The sequence below is a fragment of the Podarcis liolepis genome (assembly GCF_965112155.1).
Source record: "Podarcis liolepis genome assembly, chromosome: 9".
Lineage (NCBI taxonomy): Eukaryota > Metazoa > Chordata > Lepidosauria > Squamata > Lacertidae > Podarcis > Podarcis liolepis.
This window is the reverse complement of record NC_139564.1, coordinates 16,364,677-16,385,986: the sequence shown is the minus strand read 5'-3', so window position 1 is coordinate 16,385,986 and position 21,310 is coordinate 16,364,677. Positions and strand designations below refer to the sequence as shown.

General features: G+C 46.0%; 1 protein-coding gene and 1 long non-coding RNA gene across 3 annotated transcripts in view; both read left to right on the top strand.

The window, feature by feature from the left end:
* The window catches only part of LOC310686050, a 317,292-nt gene that overhangs the window by 81,879 nt on the left and 214,103 nt on the right, over positions 1 to 21,310 (top strand). The gene's annotated exons all lie outside the window — the stretch shown is intronic.
* The window catches only part of FAM13A (family with sequence similarity 13 member A), a 156,126-nt gene that overhangs the window by 2,653 nt on the left and 132,163 nt on the right, over positions 1 to 21,310 (top strand). The window contains exons 2-4 of one of the 2 annotated variants that reach the window (XM_083458629.1): positions 904 to 1,093; positions 6,098 to 6,307; positions 17,517 to 17,697. In XM_083458629.1, the coding sequence (XP_083314755.1) occupies positions 904 to 1,093; positions 6,098 to 6,307; positions 17,517 to 17,697 (581 nt within the window). Of the gene's footprint in view, positions 1 to 607; positions 1,094 to 6,097; positions 6,308 to 17,516; positions 17,698 to 21,310 lie in introns of those variants that run through there. The other variant, XM_083458628.1, reaches the window with a different exon arrangement.

Genomic DNA, 21,310 nt, shown 5'->3' with positions numbered 1-21,310 from the left:
AAAGTTTTTCTGAATGTTTAGTCTCAATCTCCTGGATTTGATATCCCGCTTTATCACTACCCGAAGGAGTCTCAAAGCGGCTAACATTCTCCTTTCCCTTCCTCCCCCACAACAAACACTCTGTGAGGTGAGTGGGGCTGAGAGACTTCAAAGAAGTGTGACTGGCCCAAGGTCACCCAGCAGCTGCATGTGGAGGAGCGGGGAAACGAACCCAGTTCACCGGATTACGCGTCTACCGCTCTTAACCACCACACCACACTGGCTCTCAATCAATCTCCTTTCTTGTAGCTTGCAGCCATTAGTTCGAGTCCTACCCTCCGTAGCAGGAGAAAACAAGCTTGCTCCATCTTCCAGAAAACAAATAGATAATATTTTATAGACTAATTCTGGACTGCATGGGCTATAGGCCTGAACCAGCAAGGCTGTTGGGAAAAATCCAGCTTGTAAACAGCGCTGCTGCTCTTCCGCTGTGGCAGAAATCCATTTCTCAGTGTCTGGTTACCATGCCAGGCCATTCGGCTATTTACCTCTATGTTTACCCTGATGTTTCAGAGAAGAACGGCTTCCATTCATAGAGCGTGTCTCTCGTTTCCGCTCCACCCACAGTTGCTCTGGCAATGCAGCTTGGAGACTTCCAAGTTATCCACTCTGTTGCTCGGCTACGTATTCCATGCTCCTCCTCCTCTGACTTTCTTTTTCCTTTTCAGTCTCTCCCTGTGTGTGCATGTTTCCGTCCCAGATCTTTTCGGAAGAATTCCTCTCTGCCGGGTTTTGTTTGTTTTTGTTGAGAATTCAAAACCCGAAAGGCCTGGCTTGAATGCTTAGCTTTCCTTTCGTAGAGACACCATGCAGCCCCCTATAGTCACGATGACCGACTGCTCCCTCTTTCTGTGCTCTTTCAAGCAAAGCAAATCCGCTGTCAGGCTGAAAGAAGACATGAAGAAGATTGCGGCAGCCCCACTGAGTGGCCAGAGGGGAGCTGCCTGCCAGAAGGTGTTTGGCATAAGCCTGCAGGAACTTCAGCAGCAGGGACTGTGCAAGAACGGAGTCCCGGCCGTCGTGTGGGAGATTGTCGAATACCTGACTTGGCATGGTAAGCTGCTAGCAGAACCTTCCTTGTTGAAAAAGGGGGAAAGAAAGGTTTATCTTTAAGGTGCAGGTAGTGAACATGTGAGGGACGCGGGTGGCGCTGTGGGTTAAACCGCTGAGCCTAGGACTTGCCATCAGAAGGTCAGCAGTTCATCCCGCAATGGGGTGAGCTCCTGTTGCTCGGTCCCTTCTCCTGCCGACCTAGCAGTTCGAAAGCACGTCAAAGTGCAAGTAGATAAATAGGTACCACTCTGGCGGGAAGGTAAACGGCGTTTCCGTGAGCTGCTCTGGTTCGCCAGAAGCGGCTTAGTCATGCTGGCCACATGACCTGGAAGCTGTACCCCAGCTTTCTCGGCCAATAAAGCGAGATGAGCGCCACAACCCCAGAGTTGGCCACGACTGGACCTAATGGTCAGGGGTCCCTTTACCTTATTAGTGAATATGTGGCCCACCAGATGTTGCAGAGCTTACTCTATGCGGCCTAGGACCCACGTCCCTATGGGACCGCCTCTCCTGGTATGCCCCGCGGAGGACCTTAAGGTCCACAGATGACAACATTTTGGAGGTCCCAAGCCACAAGGTGCTTAGGTTGGTCTCAGCTAGGGCCAGGGCCTTTTCAGTACTGGCCCCAACTTGGTGGAACGCTCTGTCACAAGGGCCCTGCGGGACTTGACATCTTTCCACAAGGAATGCAAGATAGAGCTGTTCCGCCTGGCCTTTGGTTTGGACTCAGTCTGACCCTTATGTTGCCCTCCCCTTATGGTTTTGACTTTTAAAATGAGGCTGCATTTTAACCTGTATTTTAAATTTTTTTTTCTTTTTCTTTTTTCTTATTATGTTTTTACTGAAATTTTATTAGTGTTAGCCGCTCTGAGCCTGTCTCTGGCCGGGGAGGGCAGGGTAGAAATAAAAATTATTGTTATTATTATTATCATCATCATCATCATGATCCCTGACCATAGGCCATGTTGACTGGGACTGGTGGGGGCTTATTATAATTATTATTAATTTATATACCATCCTTCATTAAAAGATCTGAGGGCAGTTCACAAGATTACGTTTCTGAGCACAATTCAAAGTGCTGGTGTTGACCTTTAAAGCCCTAAACGGCCTTGGCCCAGTATACCTGAAAGAGTGTCTCCACCCCCATTGTTCAGCCCGGACACTGAGGTCCAGCGCCGAGGGCCTTCTGGCGGTTCCCTCATTGCAAGAAGCAAAGCTACAGGGAACCAGGCAGAGGGCCTTCTCAGTAGTGGTGCCTGCCCTGTGGAACACTCTCCCATCAGATGTCAAAACGATAAACAACTACCTGACATTCAGAAGACATCTTAAGGCAGCCCTGTTCAGGGAAGTTTTTAATGTGTGATATTTTAGTGTATTTTTGGTTTCTATGGAAGCCACCCAGAGTGGCTGGGGAAACCCAGCCAGATTGGCGGGGTACAAATAATAAATTATTATTATTATTAACTTACTTTGGGCATTTGGACCCAACTCTCCAGCCAAAAGGGCCCCCAGAGCAGCTTACATACAATAAATCAGGACAAGAGCTCATCTTCCTGTCTCTTCTGCTGTTGGGATTTCTGCTTCCAGGTGGCACTTGGACTTCCACAAATTCTGGAGAGTTGCAGGTTCCTCGCTGTTGCTTTAAGGGGCTGTCCGTACTCTCAATGTGTAAATGTATTTTATCTCTGTAACTTCTATTGGCTCTCTCCTCTCCTACTTCCGGAGAATGCTGGGAATCGTAGTTTGGTGATTCTGGGAATTATCTATTAGAGACCCCAGGCGCCCTCCTAGGACCGCGTTTCCCCATAAAAGAAAACTCCTAAACTAAGTTCAGGGCTCTCCCAGGGACACTGTTTGTCTGTTTGCATAAGATTTGGCCGCCATCACCACACACTTTCTTGAAGAATTATCTTGTCGCTGCAAAAAGTCAAATAAAAAAAAGTGGTGGGAAATTGCCCCCAGGAAGTGTGGAATAACAGCCACTATCTGGTATTGTTGTATAACTTTCTGAGAACATTTCAAGAGGAATGCTCAATAAACTGGACATTGTATAACCTCTGTGCATGTTTTGTGTGAATGTATTGGCACGAATCCGTTCCAGAAGTCCGTTCGACTTCCAAAATGTTCCACTTCCAAAGCCCGGCTTCTGATTGGCTGCAGGAAGGTCCTGCAGCCAATCAGAAGCTCCGTCAGACGTTTAGCTTCCAAAAGAATGTTCGAAAACCAGAACACTCACTTTCGGTTTTTGATCGTTCGGGAGCCGAAATGTTTGACTCCCAAGGCATTCAGGAGCCAAGGTACGACTGTAATAGCTGACCTGAAAGCTCAAGTCTGTGGTGTAGATGCATGTGTATATTTTATTTCATTTTACTTGGAACAGGTCCATTCTGACTTTCTTCCATCCTGGTACTCAGGATGGTCTGGACAGACACTGTCAACACCCAGACCTGGTTATCATCTGCAAGGGGGGCCACTTCACATGCCTTCAGACCAAGCCAGGGTCTTGATCTCTGCGGTGATTTTCAAAGCCCCCTGATTGTCATGGTGTAATGCAGACTTCCTCAAGCCATGTGGTGTCGTGGTTAGATCTAAGGGTTCCAGTGTGCTGTAACGTTGTTAGAGTGTTGGACCAGGACCTGGGAGAGCAGGGTTCGAATCCCCACTCAGCAATGAAGCTCACTGGCTGACGTTGGGCTAGTCACCATCTCTTAGCCTAGCCTACCTCAGAGGGCTGTTGTAAAGATGAAATGAAGATGAAATACCACTTTAAGCTTCTTGGAAGGAAAAGGGGGAATAATAATAATAATAATAATAATAATAATAATAATAATAATAATAGTGAAAGAAAATTAAAATGGAAGAAAGTGGGGATCTAAGAGCACGAACATACTAAGTAGGTTCAGGTTTAAATTTCACATAGTTATAAAATAAATCTAATCTTAAATGCTCTGTAATGCTTATATTTGTGTGCATGCAAGTTAAAGAACTAAGCAAGTTGTCTTAAGTTTGATGGTGTGTGAATACTTCTCAACTTTCTGATTTAAAGGGATCTTGCTTTTCTGCAGTGTGCCCTGTTTTCCAGCAGATGTCAGAGTAGGATTGCTAGGCTTTAGTGGAGGCCGGTTTCTGCTAAGGACCTTTTGAGGCATTCCATGTGAAATTCCTGTGGGCTAAATGAGGGCCACCTCAGACCTTTCCGCCTTGGGAAGGAAGGTCTGAAGCAGGGTTCTTGCGCAGGCGAACCCACTTAGGCAGGGGTCAGAAAACTCTTTCAGCAGAGGGCAGGTCCACTATCCCTCAGACCTTGTGGGGGGGCGGACTATATTTTGAAGGGGGGGGAGAACAAATTCCTATGCCTCATAAATAACCCAGAGATGAAATTTAAATAAAAGCACACATTCTACTCATGTAAAAACATGCTGATTCCCAGACCATTCGTGAGTCGGATTTAGAAGGCGATTGGGTCGGATCCGGCCCCCGGGCCTTAGTTTGCCTACCCATGCATTTAGGCAACAACATTCACAACATATATTTAAAGCAGGCATAGGCAACCTTTGGCTTTCCGAATGTTTTGGACTACAATTCCCATCATCCCTGACCACTGGTCCTGTTAGCTAGCGACCATGGGAGTTGTAGGCCAAAACATCTGGAGGGCTGAAGGTTGCCTATGCCTGATTTAAAGCGTGGGGATCTCACTTCAAACCGTCATGGCTTCCTCCCCGAAATAATCCTGGGAGCCGTCGTTTGTTAAGGGGGCTGAGAGCTCTTAAAGGACCCATATTCTCCTCGCATGAGCTGGTTTAACAATCAATCCTTCACATGGAACTCCAGGAATTGTAGCTCTGCGAGTTTGGGCTGGGGAAAACTACACCAGTTGAATGTCAGCTGGCGGGTGTCAGGCAGGTTTGGGGTGCAAGCAGAAAAACATGGCGGCGTGTGGAGTCCCATCTTGCAGTGACCAGCCAGTTGGAAGTGGCCCCCAGTTCTTACTAGCCCTCCTCAGTAGCCCTTAATATTATTTCAGTGTGTGGGTTGTGGCGGCCTGAAAGTGGGGAATGTTCCCCCATGTGGAAGCAACACCGTTCAGTCATGCCAGCACCATACGCCGAGAGCATATTTAAACCACATTGCTCTTCCTCAAATAACTCTGGGAACTGTAGTTTATTAAGGATGCTGGGACTCGTAGCTCGTGTCAGGGGTAAACAACAACCAAAGGGTTTTTTTGTTTGTTTATTTATTAGATTTATATGCTGCCCTTCGTCATAAAATCTCAGGATGGCTCACAGAATAAAATACAGGATGAAAACAAGCAAATAAGTAAAACAAAACAGAAAAACAATAAGCCCTCCTTTCCCACAGACACATTTAAAAGGCTGTAGAATATTAAACAGCCAAAGGCCTGGTTGAAGAGGAATGTTTTTCCATGGCACCTAGAGAGAGAGAGAGAGAGAGAGCGCTTTTTTCCGGGCGCATGCATTTTGTGACTCTTTGTACTTTTGTCCATTTACTGTATTTATTTTTCCCAATTTGAACTATAAAACTGAGTCAAAATGAGAGTACCCCTAAACATTTTTTTAGGGGGGAAAGCAGTATATATATATATATATATATATATATATATATATATATATATATATATATTGAAGTCACCAGGCAAACCTAGCTTGTTCTCCACTGCACTAATTTCCTATTTGTAGGGTGTGTGTGTTTTTTCCACACAAGAGAGCATTCAGAATTGTGATATTTCCCCCTTCACAGTTCGAAATGAGGCAGTTCCATTCTCCCATCTTGGATCTTTACCACCTTGTTGTGCATGTATGTCTAGGCCAGGCCTACATTTTTTTGGCCCTCGTTTTCACTGCTAGACAGTTAAAAGCCGACTTAGTTTTTTTTTGTTACGTTTGGCATTTGCCATTGGTTGCTCTGGCCGTGTTATTTTTAAAGCAGGGCAGCGGGTGTGCCAGTCATTTATTTATCTTCCTCCTTTTTTAATGTGTAATTACAGGGCTGAAACAGGAAGGTCTTTTCAGGGTGAATGGCAACCTGAAAACTATGGAGCGGCTTCGAGGGAAGTACGAGAGCCGAAAGGAAGTGGTGCTGCCTGTGGAAGGCGACGTCAGCTCCGCGGCCAGTTTGCTGAAATTGTTTTTGAGGGAGCTGCCTGATCGGGTGATCACTTCTGCAGCACACCCCAAATTCATACACCTGTATCAAGGTGACAGTCTTTTCATCAAGCATACATCCCTGTGTATATTGTTCCTGGTGGAGTTCACTAGATCTCTAGCTGTTGGTGCTGGTGTTGTTATTTTAATCATTTCCCCTAAATCGGGCAGTTGCCATGGGAAATGGCAACATGCATATAGTGGTACCTCAGAAGTTGAACGTAATCCATTCCGGAAATTCATTCAACTTCCAAAATGTTCGGAAACCAAGGCACGGCTTCCGATTAGCTGCAGGAAGCTCCTGCAGCCAATCAAAAGCCATGGAAGCCCCGTCGGATGTTTGGGTTCCAAAAAACGTTTGCAAACTGGAACACTCACTTCCGGGTTTGCGGTGTTCGGGAGCCAAAACGTTCGACTCGCAAGGCGCCCGGGATCCAAGGTACAACTGTACTCCAAGTCGCAGAAGAAGAAAAAATGTTGTCCTGGAAAAACAACTTGTGCTAGTCAGTGGATAAAATTTATGTGACTGAGTTGGGTTGCTTTGTTTCTCTGAACACTTGGCCAGTCTGAATTACAAGAGGATCAGTTCTTGTACTTTCCCCACCTCCTGAAGCACATTTCACTAAATGAGTACAGTGGTATTTCAGGTTACAGACACTTCAGGTTACAGACTCCGCTAACCCAGAAATAGTACCTCGGGTTAAGAACTTTGCTTCAGGGTGAGAACAGAAATCGTACCGCAGCGGCGCAGTGGCAGCAGGAGGCCCCATTAGCTAAAGTGGTACCTCAGGTTAAGAACAGTTTCAGGTTAAGAACAGACCTCCAGAATGAATTAAGTTCTTAACCCGAGGTACCACTGTAAAAGGTGTGTTTCTCAGCGGTGAAGATTGTGCTTTGCATGCAGAAAGGTCTCTGGTCTGGTCCTTGGCATCTCCAGGTAAGACTGGGAAAGACTTCCATCTGAAACCTGGAAAGCCACTGCCAATTAGTGTAGACTGACTAGCTCCAGCTAGTGGAGCTGTAATCCATAACATCTGGCAGGCGCAAGGCTGGTGTACACAATACTGACATAGATGAATCAGTGAATCTGCTGGGCTGGAGGGGTTTGGATGAGGTAGAGATAGCCCTCTGCCAGCGAGAAGCACCCCAAAGCTACCACCATCAAAAGGCAGTGGAATCCCTTCCCTCAGGTGTCCTGTTCAGAGGGGGTGAAGCTTTCAAAGACTGTGGGCCTCAGATATAAAGAGCATGGGCATGTGCAGAGTGTACCTCCCTTGCGACTGTGAAAACTATTGTGTTTAATAAGATGATTCCACAGTATCCTCAGACCGTGCAGCTTCATTGCTTTACAAAATGTGCAACGGTGCAGACGTTCACTTTCTAAAGATTTCTTTGAAATGTCAAAACAATAGTTCTATCGCTCCTCTTTTCCTTCCCCAAAGATACAAAAGCAGGCTGCCTTGAAGAAGGCTTTTTTTAAAAAGGCTTTGGAATAATGGTAATCTCTGATTAAGAAGTGTTGACTCTGTTTCAGTTGCGTTCCCAAGAATTTGGGTTGATGGCAACTTTATAAGCTCATCAAGGGGCTCAAAAGATTTGGGAAGCCCTGGGTTAACATGCTACCGTCCAGCAACAGGTTTACCATCTCGGTGAGAACTAGGTCGTGGTTTTTGAGCCAAACGCTCCACATTCTCTCTCTTTGCTATATTCCTCTTGGTTAATGGGCAGAACATATTTAAACTCCTCTTTTTGTAAAATGCTAGAGAGTTTCCAGTATGAGTGGGTTCAACTGCTGACATCTGCCCTTCGTTTGAGCATACCTTTGCATTAAAAATGGCTTGCCAGTCAGCTGTTTTTGGTTTTTTGGTGGCGGGGTCGTCCTTTTTCCAGCACAGCTTGCAACACGCTCTTGAACTTGTGTTGTGATAAGATCAAGGTTAGCTGTGAAGAAGAATGATTTCTTGTTTGTAGCCATAAAGATCCCAGATACTTACCACTCAGCAAAGCACACACAGTGCTCCTGTGTTGGAAATAATGTTCAGCCAAGGAGTAATAATGCGTTTCTGCACTGTTTACAGATAAAACAGGTTGTAATTTAGGAACAAGGTTAGAGGGCTTGGCTGAACTCCCTCACATTGCAGAATCAGGTGGTTTGAAGGTATTGGAGCAACTTTAAACATTATGAAAAGATGCGGCGCTGAGCTCTTGTTTTGTGCCTAAGATTTGAAAAGGAAGTTGCACAGGGAGGTCATGTGAGTTCCTTTATCATCCAGAGCTTACATATTCTGGAAAACTATGGTTAATTTAGAGACTTCCCCATTGAATCTTGGTCGCCATGGATGAACTCTTTGCACAAGCGGCAAGGAGATAATTGTAGCCTGCCAATCCAGATCTGATGGCAAATTGTGGTTAGAGGCTCTGTTCCAGAAACCTCAAGAAATGAAGAGGCAAAGTCCTTAGCATGTTCCCAACTTCCAAGTAACAGTTGGGAAGATGGAGTTGAGTTTTGGAGGATAATGGTATTGTCCAGGGTGACACACTTAAAGAAATTGGAAAGCCACATTTATTTAATTGGACTTCTCTGGGGCCAACTGACTAAAGATTACAGCTGCCTTGGCTACAGAGTATTTTATCTTGGACAAGATTAACATACAGTGGTACCTCGGGTTAAGAACTTAATTTGTTCCGGAGGTCCGTTCTTAACCTGAAACTGTTCTTAACCTGAGACACCACTTTAGCTAATGGGGCCTCCCGCTGCTGCCACACGATTTCTGTTCTCATCCTGAAGCAAAGTTCTTAACCTGAGGTACTATTTCTGGGTTAGCGGAGTCTGTAACCTGAAGCGTAAGTAACCTGAAGCGTATGTAACCCAAGGTACCACTGTATTGCTGGTTTTTCAAGGGATGAAAAGGACCTTTGTTAAAATAGATTTCCCCCAGTCACACTCACCTGCCCTACACCTGACATAGCTCCTGACATCAGATACGGGGCAAGGAACACAGCAGCTTTAAAGGGACAAGCTGGAACATTGGAGGGATACTCCTTCTGCAAGCAGGGCATGCATTTGACTCCCTTTAAATTTGACATCAAATGCAAGCCCTGACTGGATCAGCTGCACTCTGGAAATCCTGATTGACGCTTGATGTGAAAAGGGGTTGCGTTCAGCTCCCTTTGGCTTGTGGGACAAACTGGGGCTTCTGCTGGGCTCAGTTAGACCCACCCCACGACATCTAGAGGTTCCCCACCACTGATTAAGATTTCGGTGCGATGTGCATGTAAGTGCTTTGTAAGCTGGTTGACCGTATCATCCTGCCAAAAGCTGACATTTCCACGTTGTCGTTAAAGGGAGATAGGTTTCTCTCAATATTTTATTCTGTTGCTCTTAAATATTATCTACACATAGTAAATTCCTGCACTCTGCTAGGAGGGACAAAACAGCCCAAAAATTGCAGTAGCTTGCAAAAGCCTAAACCAGCTACTTGAAACTGCTGATGCTAGCTACAGGTCAGAAGGTCGCTTCCTGCCCAGCCAGAAACTGCTGTTAACCGATAAACCACTAGCAAGAAGTTTCCTGTTTTACTTCTGCTTAGTAATGCAAGAAGAAAACCACTAACAAGATGTTTCCTGCTTTACTTCTGCTTTTAAGTAATGCAAGATAGGAAGAGATACGAAGGGAAATGCTTTGCTAGCAAAAGAAGACACGTGCACAAGGAGGTGGGAGGGAGTGCTGGCTTAGCAGAAAGACAGAAATGATTTAGCAAGCAATATTTGCTAGTCGATTGGGGAAGTACGGCGGGTATAAGAAAGACTGTTGAAGTGACTTGCTTTACAGCCAGTATATTTTTAGGAATTATCCAGCAGGCTGTCTCTGAGTACAGACCTTGACTCTGTGCTCAGATCCCTCAATAAACTCTTTTTCTCCAAAGAAGATTTTGCTTTCCTGGTACTTTTGTTCCCTCCGAGGTCCAGGGGGATGGCGAGGCTAATGGATCCCTAGGTAAATAAGGCTTCATCTCTCTGGGGGCTCGCCCGGGATAAGCCCCCTCCCCAAAATACGGACCAGAGGGCCAGGCTCAACCAAGGTGAACAGCTCCGATCGGCGTTCGCATTTCCGGTGCACACCCTGCCAGTTTGTAGGGGGAGATTGCCACACCGTCCTGGAGCAGAGACATCTGGTTGAGGGAGAATAAGAGGACAGAACGGCGCCGAGGGGACAGGTCCGCAGCGGAAAAGGTAAGCCCGAGGGAAAGGGCTAGGGGCCCGAGGGAAAGGGCTAGGGGCCCGAGGGAAAGGGCTAGGGGCCCGAGGGGCCAGAGGTCTGATCAGCCTCACCTGGTAGTTGGCAGTAAGAATGCCACCAGGAAAGGAATTGGTAAAGGTTTGGGAAAGGGAATGGGGCAGAGGGAATTGAGTGTTTTGTTGGCATGTTGTGTGTCAGATACTCTAGTGGATGAATTGTTGAATGAGGGCTAAGGCTTAGTGTCCCCTTGGCCGAGCGATTGTAGGATTGTGCATTTTCTGACAAACTGTAGCATGTGGAGTGTGAAAGAATTTTGAAACCCAGTTAGGAGGAGAGTATCTGAAAAAATAGGATTTGGAGCAAGCCAATGTATTCCTCTGGAATGCTTTTTAAATAACTGGAAAACAGCCACGAAGAGTGATGATTTGGGGATTCAAATTGAAAAACGGAGACTCAAAACTTTATGTGAGGTGGACTTGCCAACCCAGGGAACTGTGTGGCTTTGATTTGCAATTAATCAACCCCCTGTGGCAAATCAACCCCCTGTGGCAAAATATATTAAATGTCCACCCAGACCAGATCCCCTATATCTCTACATGAAAGACCAATGTAAAAAAAAAGAATCTACCATGGCTAAAGTCTTGCTGTGACAGCAACACACAGAACAGGATTTATACAGTGAAACCTCTGGTGTTAGAAGACCCAGAAGATGAGGAGGGGGAGTGATTAAGCCACCACCTTACACTCCACCAACAGCCCCTCCAACCCCCCCCCCCGGCCAAGATCAAGAAGCACAGGGAGGTGCTGGTGTAGGGGGGGGGAGGACCTGCGAAGGAGGATAGTGAGACGGAAGAAGAGGAAGATAAGGAAGATAACGAAGAGTTTAGGAAAACACTAGATGATATGAATCAAGGAAAGAAAATGTGGACAGAAAGACAGAAAAAGAGACTAAAGGAGTTTGTAAAGCCATTTGAGAAAGAAATTGGATGTAAGCCCTTTGTTAGTTGAGGCAGCAGAAATCTGCACCCCTGAAAAGAGGAAGAGATGGCAACGTAAGTGGGGACAGGCGGCGAAGAGAGTTATGTCTCACAGACAGTATGAGAAAACCAGGAAGGATCAGGCAGCTGGAGAAATGCCCCTTCAGAGGGTTTTATGATCCACCAGCCCCTGTCCCAGCTGGACAAGCGGAGGCACGGTCCAGCATATACCCTTTTCAAGTGCAGATGTTTGTAATTGAAGAAATCAGAACCCCTCTTTTGAGGAGAATCCAGCAAAGATTGTAAAATTGTTTGAAGGGATTTTTTTTAAAACCTATAATCCCACTTATGATGATGAACAATATCCCCTGGACTCACTACTAACTACAGAAGCATTGTTTGGCCCCTGCATGAGTCAACTAGGGGAATAGAGAAGGATCCTTTTATATGGGGCAGGGAACAGCAGCAGGCTTTTCAGGATCTCAAAGTGACATTACAACAAGCCCCAGTGCTTGGCATCCAAACCCCGAGAAGCTTTTTACCCTGTTCACAGATGAAGACCAGGGGGGTAGCCAAGGGAGTCTCATGCCAGAAACTGGAAAATTGGCAGCAACCTGTCGCATACTTGTCAGAGAAGCTAACCCCAACAGAACAGAGGTTGCCCCCCCCCCCCTGTATGAGAGTGATTGTGGCAGTGGCCACCCTACTCAAAAAGGCAGATAAATTCACGTTTGGACAGGACACCAGCTGTGTAACTCCAAGAGGAAGTGCCAGATGCTGTTATTACATTCACGCCTGAAGTTTCAGGTTGCCACAGCCCTTAACCTAGCTACCTTATTACAGGTAGCTGAAGGTGAACAAGGGAGCTGCCCACTCAGTCTTGCCTGGGCCTGTAACAAAACCCACAAACCAAGTGGTTAATATAATTGGAGCCACAGGTAAATCACAAAAGGCCCCGTTTTTGCAGTCTGTTACCTGCTGCCTAGACAAATTTTTGTATATACCAGAGTGTCCCATTCCTTATTGGGCCGAGACTTGTTAACAAAATTGCAAGCCCAGATTTCCTTCCAACCAATGGGGGAAGTAATGATGACAACTGGACCAGCAGGAGAGTTTTCTTTAGAAATGCCCCTGTGAGACCATTGATGCTTGATGATGGTAAAAGAAGAGGAGGGAATCCTCCCTGTTAGCCTGCTTCATGATGTTGACCCTGGACTATGGGCGGAAGATAAAAACCAATACCCCATCCCACGACAGGCAGCTGAAAGAGTGTGGGTGCATTTGAAGCGATTGCTTCAACATGGAATCTTGAAACAATGCCAATCACAGTGAAACACCCCACTGTTGCCAGTGAAGAAGGAAGATGGTGGGTACTGCATATAGGCCCCAAAGTTCTGGAAAATAGGAAAGGATGAAAAGGACTTTGAAAAACCATTGACCCAAGAAACAGGGTCTAATTGGGTGTTCATGTTGCCCTTGACTTTGCTTAGAGTTTATAGCCTCCCATTGAAACGTATTCGCTTGTCACCCTTTTGAAGTGATGTTTGGGAGACCGGTTCCTTATGTGTGCATGCTTTCACCTATCCCTGCTCAAGATGTGGAATTGAACAATTATGTACAGTGTCTCTCTCGAGATTCTCTCTCTCAACCCAGGCCCGAACTCCTTGCGTGACCAGTTTGAGCCAAGTGACGAGGTGTGGATAAGACTGGTCCCAGGCACCACTGCAACCGTGCTGGAAGGGCCCATCTGCTCTCCACACCCACAGCTGTGAAGGTCGCTGGCACCACCCCTGGGTCCACCACATTCAAGTGGAGAAAGCTGCTTCAGATTGGACTGTGTCTCAGCATCCTGAAGATCCCCTCCAGTGACGACTGCCTTGCTGATATCACTCCAGAGGCTGATATCTCTACGCACGGTGAAGAATTGGATGGGAGGGGCGCCCACAGGCAGCGCCCCCAACGTAGACATTTGTTCTCCAGCCAATTTAGAGGCACCACCAGGACTTTTGATATTGGTACCAGAACTCACTCCAAACGATGTGGAACCACGTTACACCCTTGATGAACAGCAGTGGACCAGCCAAGAAGGAGCAACGCTCCAGGAAGGACCAGACAGCCGTGTTTTTGTGCCCCAACATCTGGCCAGCACAATTGTAAAGAATTACCACGAGTCCACCCATTTGGGAGGCCCAGCTGCTAAAGCACACCTTGGGAGAATATTCTACCTCAACTAACTGCTGCTATATCCCAAAATGTGCCCTGTGCGCCAACCAAGAGACTGAGAACTATCACCCTTTGAACTTCTATATGGCAGGCCAACCCCTTTCGTCCGAGGCATCCCCGCCAGTTTGGGGCAGATGGGAGATCACATCACCCAAGAACAAGTGCAATCCCTGTGTTTGTTGTGTGTGTTTGCTTCCTTTCCAGGTATTCCCTCGAGCGTACACCTGCAGTCCCTGGCAGTCTCGCTGAGCCGGTTCACCAGTTCCTCTGAGTGACAGCGTCTGGCGACCCCCTCATCCCCAACTGCAGTGAAAGTAGTCGAGGGGATCCCCTGGGTACATCACACGCATCTGAAGAAAGGTGTCTGGACTTGCAAAAGAAATCCTGCTGACCCTCTGAAGTTGATCATCACCTTGTGTCTGACGCTACCAGGAAAAAGCGTTAGGCCACGGGCGACTAATCATCACAAGGACAGTTACAAAGACTTTCTCTTTTCTCTCTTATTTTCTTTATTGACTTGCTCTATGTCTTATTGCCCTGACCCTACCGAACCTTACCGCCCTTATTGGCCTGCTGACCTCTGCTACGACTGGTTCGTCTTGCCGGTGGTAAGAGATGGCGTGCTCCTTGGCTATTGGAAACTGGGGTCTGATGAGATTACCGTATTAAGACACCCCACTACCCCGTTGTGGCTCCTCTCCCACACCACTGACCAGCACGCGTGGACAGTGCTCTTACGGGAAGCTGCAGAGACGTTCGAAATCTATCTAGTTCTGTACCGCTCTTGCTGTTGTGGGAGGGTAGTCAACTGTTATCCGGAAGGTAGAGCACTGTACCAACCTCAGTTGATAGAACAGGTCCTACTCTTAACCCAGGTCATAGATGGGACAGAACCTATCTTAATGCAAGTATTGCAGGGGTGGGAGCCTTAGCCAGGTGTGCATTGAAATTGCTAAACAAGTGCCAGTAAGAATTGCCACCCCAGGATTTCAGCTTCCATATGCTCTGGTCACTAGGGAGGCAGCACGAGAGTTCAATCCACCCAACAGGGTTAATAGAAAAATTGACCCACATAGTGGGAGCATCAGCTCACCGGTGGGCTCTCATCCTTGAGGATGAGATCCTTGAGGCACAAATATCAGTGGGCTCTTCAACAATGAGCACACCCCCTGAATATTGGTGGGAGGAACCATGGAGATATTGGGTTTGGTGGGTAGGAGTGATATGTACCGCTCTTGTCATATGGATGCTCTCGTATTTCTGTTGGCATGAACGGTATCGTATTTGTGGGAAGAATAGGCCCAATAATGCTTCTATTGCTTCTTTGCTTCTGTATACCCTGCTCAATGCAATGCCTGCAACATATGATGGGAAAGATGATGTCTCGCATGATGGGACCTCGCGTGATTGCTGTAATGAGAGAATATAGACCCCTACCCCAGAACGAATCTAAGTAATAGATTGTTCAAAAGAAGAGGACGGAGTAAAGGGAGATAGGTTTCTCTCAATATTTTATTCTGTTGCTCTTAAATATTATCTACACATAGTAAATTCCTGCACTCTGCTAGGAGGGACAAAACAGCCCAAAAATTGCAGTAGCTTGCAAAAGCCTAAACCAGCTACTTGAAACTGCTGATGCTAGCTACAGGTCAGAAGGTCGCTTCCTGCCCAGCCAGAAACTGCTGTTAACCGATAAACCACTAGCAAGAAGTTTCCTGTTTTACTTCTGCTTAGTAATGCAAGAAGAAAACCACTAACAAGATGTTTCCTGCTTTACTTCTGCTTTTAAGTAATGCAAGATAGGAAGAGATACGAAGGGAAATGCTTTGCTAGCAAAAGAAGACACGTGCACAAGGAGGTGGGAGGGAGTGCTGGCTTAGCAGAAAGACAGAAATGATTTAGCAAGCAATATTTGCTAGTCGATTGGGGAAGTACGGCGGGTATAAGAAAGACTGTTGAAGTGACTTGCTTTACAGCCAGTATATTTTTAGGAATTATCCAGCAGGCTGTCTCTGAGTACAGACCTTGACTCTGTGCTCAGATCCCTCAATAAACTCTTTTTCTCCAAAGAAGATTTTGCTTTCCTGGTACTTTTGTTCCCTCCGAGGTCCAGGGGGATGGCGAGGCTAATGGATCCCTAGGTAAATAAGGCTTCATCGTCAGAATCATAGAATTTGTAGAGCTGGAAGAGACCCTGAGGACCGTCTAGTCCATCCCTTCCTACAATGCATCTGTCCCAGATTGGGGGGTTGAACTTGCATAAATACTAGTATCTGCCTGCCCATAAAAAGGCCTGTCCTGTTAGATTAGATTTGTACATCCCTTCTATTTTAAAAGAGAGGATATTATATCCATGTCACAGCTGTTCAGTTCAGTGAGTGAAACAGGGTGTGCAGGAGCCAGATAGCCACAAGTCTCCAGCCACAGGCGAGCAGCATCGTAAAATAACGTCCTGCCGTGTCATCTGATAGGCACTCGTAGCACGCAGGACACAGGCCTGTGTGAGGACGAGTCGCTCTTTGGCACATTTCCCTGTCTCAGATTCTCCAGCTTGTTTGATTTGGGAACACAATATTACACCCCACCCCAGTCTCCGAGTGGTGCGAAATTCCAAGGCACCAGGGTCTTGTGTTTCCTTTTGGACAATGAGGCTCAGCGGAGATCGTGGCATCTTTGCAATATACAGTTTATTTACACATATATACATCCTGAGTCTAGGTGAGAGCGGGTGGCGCTGTGGTCTAAACCACTGAGCCTCTTGGGCTTGCTGATCAGAAGGTTGGCGGTTCGAATCCCCTCGACAGAGTAAGCTCCCGTTGCTTTGTCCCAGCTCCTGCCAGCCTAGCAGTTCAAAAGCACACCAGTCCAAGTAGATAAATAGGTGTGGGAATGTAAATGGCATTTCCATGCGCTCTTGCTTCCATCACGGTGTTCCATTGCACCAGAAGCAGTTTAGTCCTGCTGGCCCCATGACCCAGAAAGCTGTCTGTGGACAAACATTGGCTCCCTCGGCCTGAAAGCGAGATGAGCGCTGCAACCCCATAGTTGCCTTTGACTGGACTTAACTGTCCAGGTGTCGTCTACCTTTTACCTTTTAGGTGGAGGCGAACCCCAGCAGTACACCTCAAACAGAGGGTCTCTTATTTCTTCCATAGGTGCAGCAGGCTTGGGTCTAAAGACAAGAGAAATCCGCCATAGGTTACACTAGGATAATTTACCCCAGTGTAAATTACATTGGCTTCCTGTAGTTGGCATGGTTCTGTTAGTCTCCATCCAAAGATTAAATATAGGAAAGCAGCAGTCCAGTTACACAGCTAGTACGAGATGTGATAAGGATAGAATTTGTTTACAGGAGATATCTTTTTAACTCGGGATTGTTTAATTCCCATCTTCCAGCAGTTGTGACAGGTGGTGGCTGATTCCAGTCAAGTCGTGTGGAAACTGAGGAGCGGCCTCTGTCCTGGTGAAGCAAGTATTTTGAGGATTAACTCCCAGACCACTATTCCCCTCACAGAGCTGCAATTCCCAGAGTTCTCTGTGAAGAGCGATTGGTTGTTATACTAGCCAGGGAATTGTAGCTCTGGGAGGAGAAAAGGAGTCTCCTCTAAGCATCCTTAACAAACTACATTTTCTGGGATTCTTTGGGGAAAGCCATGGCTGTTTTAAAGTGGTGACATATCTTTTTACATACCTTTTGCTCAACATACTTCCTCAATGTGCTTGTTCAGTCCCTGAGTCTAATGCCACCTTCCTAGTGCTATTTTGTATTTGATTTGAGTGTCCATAGCCTCACCTGTCTTCTTCTTATTCCCTTCCTGACAGACATCCAGAATTGTAGCCCAAATTTGAACACTTTGAGAGAACTCCTGAGGCAGCTGCCGGAGCCCCACTATTCCCTGCTTAAGTTCCTCTGCCGATTCCTGAGGAGAGTTGCTGATCATCAGTCCGAGAACAAGATGACTGTTTCCAACCTCGCCACAGTATTCGGACCAAACTGTTTCCAGTAAGTTCCTTGCCCGAAAGAAGCTCCTGGTTTGGACATTGGAGACATTTCTAACACCTCCATTTCCTTGTCCTTGTACCTGACGTACCTGACTCAGATTTGCTGTGTTGGGTGAGCAGTTAAGTCTGCCTGGAAGTAACTGCAATGGCAGATCATCACAGTGTGATAAGCAGCCAATGTAGGCGAGGATGACCCAGGCAGGTGTTTTTTTCATTGACTAATAAACTGTGGTGGTTGACTAATTGGTTCATACGTTACATTGGTCCTCCTGCTGTGGTTTGGCACATAGCGACCTATTGAGGTGGTGGTGTGTGCATGTCAAAATGCTGGTGATATTTATAAGTTGTTTTTGTACAGTGGTGCCTCGCAAGATGAAATTACCATATTTTTTGCACCATAACACTCACTTTTTTCCTCCTAGAAAGTAAGGGGAAATGTCTGTGCGTGTTATGGAGCGAATGCCTGCGGGTGGCGGGGGGGAATCTGTTGCAGTCGTGAGCAGAGGATCCATGGTTCCCCTTCCTTCCCTCCTCTGTGGTTACAAAGCATGGATCCACATGGATCCTCAGGATTTTTGCATTGGGCTACTCCAAACTCACTGTCAGATCACATGTCTGTGGCCACAGCATGAACCACAAAAATCATATATCCACTATTTCATTTAGAATATTTTTTTTCTTGTTTTCCTCCTCTAAAAACTACGTGCGTGTTATGGTCTGGTGCGTGTTATAGAGCGAAAAATACGGTAATTCGTTCTGCAAGTTTTTTCGTCTTGCAAATTTTTCGTCTTGCGAAGCACGGTCAAGTCGCAACTGCACCTCTTCAAGCGGTTTTAAGAAAAAGGAAACAAACTTGCAAGACGTTTTCGTCTTGCGAAGCAAGCCCATAGGGAAATTCGTCTTGCGAAGCAACTCAAAAAATGAAAAACTCTTTCGTCTTGCGAGTTTTTCGTCTTCCGAGGCATTCGTCTTGCGAGGTACCACTGTATTTTGAACCATATTCAAATTACAGTATTTGCTTTTAAGATGAGCATCTCAACAATAAGGATACTGTAAATACACCCTTCCCCAACCTAGTCCTCTCCAGATGTTCTGGACCTCATCCTCCATCAGCCCCAGCCAACACAGAGACCATGGCAGTGATGCCCACCAGATGTTTTGGACTACCAGGTTGTCGAGGGAGCTATTGTTATCTTTCTCTCTGCTGATTTCCCACCTCCCTTGCCTGTCACCCAAATACGTGCTGTTTTTGCGATGTTAAAACTTGTTATGTAAGACAAGGATGCCCTCCCACAACCCTTTGAGGATGTTTTTGCTGTTGATCTTTGTAAGCCGATGTTTGTGCCTTTTTTTCTGCCTCTTGTGACTGGCTTGTTTATGATGCTGTGGAATCTCAAGAGCGCTGATCAGTGGGCAGCAATGAAAGGATCTCTGATGGACTTTATTTGTGCAATAAGCAAAGAGTGCTGTAGGCAGCCTCTTGTTTTGATATTTGTAGGCACCAGCCTAACATGATGAAAAAGGAGAACGGAGGCAGAGAAACCTGAGGCAAGGAGGGTGTTGGCAGTACCTTGGTTCTCAAATGCCTTGGTACTCAAACAACTTGGAACCCAAACACTGCAAACCCGGAAGTAAGTGTCCCGGTTTGCGAACTTTTTTTCAGAAGCCGAACGTGCTCAGTTTTGAGTTTTACGCTTCTGTTTTGAGTGCCACACTTCCGTTTTGAGTGTTACGCAGAGACCTGTCTGTTTTTGCTATTTATTTTGCGTTTTTGTTTTTGCGGCTCTTTTTGTTTTTGTTTTGACTATGTGGAACCACATTGTTTATTGCTTTCATTTTACGGGTCAATGGTCTCGTTAGATAGTAAAATTCATGTCAAATTGTCGTTTTAGGGGTTGTTTTTAAAAGTCTGGAACAGATTAATTCATTTTGCATTGCTTTCTGTGGGAAAGCACGCCTTGATTTTGGAACGCCTTGGTTTAGGAACGTACTTCCAGAACGGATTAAGTTTGAGAACCAAGGTTCCACTGTATTTTAGCAGTTGCATTTGGGTGGGATGGAGAAGAAACTTGGTTGAGTTCACATTTACAGTATGTTGTTGTTTAGCCGCTTTATCTTGCTCAAGGAAACTGAAAGCGACTTACAACCAAAAAATCTAGCCAACTTTCATTGCATAAAGTAGCACAAAATAGCAGGTCGGGGTTTCAATCCCATATATATTTAATCTGGGGTGAATCCAATTGAACTTATTCAGGCTGGCATCTGAGTAAGCGTGCATAGAAATATGCTGCCAGGCAACATTCCTATAAACATTCACAGGGTTTGGCTATTACACTTACCCCCGAGTAAGCATTATATCAGTGGGACTTACGGCTGAGTTAAACAAAGATAGGCATGTACTACCAATGTTCACGCCTTTTGCAGACAAGAGTTGCAAAGAATCTCTACCCCGCTCAGAGAATAAAGCTGAGGAAGTGACCTTAAGCCCCATGCAAGCATGAATGCACCTTGTCTGCACTGTTGACAGGATCCTCACCCCTGTTGTCCATTTCTCTTAAGGAACAGCTTGCTATTCGATTTACAATAGTGTGTGTGTGTGTGTGTGTGTGTGTGTGTGTGTGTGTGTGTGTGTTTTGGTAGCTCTTAGAAAAAGCAATTGCAACACTAGTACTTCAGGCATTTTCCATGGTGTGGAATAATCCCAGATGAAAGACAGGCACCTGCTTATGCCTCACCCTTCTGACGAACCTTAGGGAAAGGTTGTTCCTTTGCTGCCAGCAGCAGACGTTTTGCAACTTCAGTTAATCGCATAGGATTTAGTAATTCCCAAAGACAGGATATTGGAAGATCTGAGCAGTCCCGGCAGCCTTGTGTTTTCTGACTTAGCCATATTTCCACCTGTTTTCAACAGCTCACATCCGGACAACTGTTACCAGGGGAAATATGTGTTTGTATACCTGATTGTATGCACTTTGCCCTCACAGCCTGCCGCCTACTGCTTGCTCTTGCCAATCCTATTTTTTCGCAAGTCTAATTTCAAGTCTGCCAGCCCAAGATAAATGGCTGGTGAACTGCAGGGTTGTTTTGATTACCTTCTCCTACCACTTAATTCTGCATAACGATTTTAGTTACACTTCCTTTTTTTTTTTAAGATACGGCTCTAGAGAATGTTTAACTACAAAGTGCTACCATGACCTTATAATAGTGCCCAGTTTGGTACATGATGTTTCCTTCATCTCCTGTTAATAGCCTTCGGTGCTTCTACAGGGGGAGAGGCAGTTGCATCATTAAAAAGTGAATTAATTAATTGTCTTGGGTTTAGTCTTGGGAACTGCTTATAACATTTCTCACGACCTCACACTCTTCAGTAAGAGCTAGTGTCCAGCTAAAAACCCAAACTAAGCTTGGGCAAATGGCTTTTATTGCTTCCCTGGTGAGATGCGACAAGACTTTAGTGGCAAGAGACTCCGTGCTCCTAAAAGCAGATGTTAACTAGGCCTGATTCACTTGTCGTTCTAGTGTTTTCACTTCCACGTAATCAAATTCCTCGAAGTCTTTATTTTATTTTTTTAATGCAGTGCTGATCTGCTCTAATCAGATTTGTGTCAGGCTGG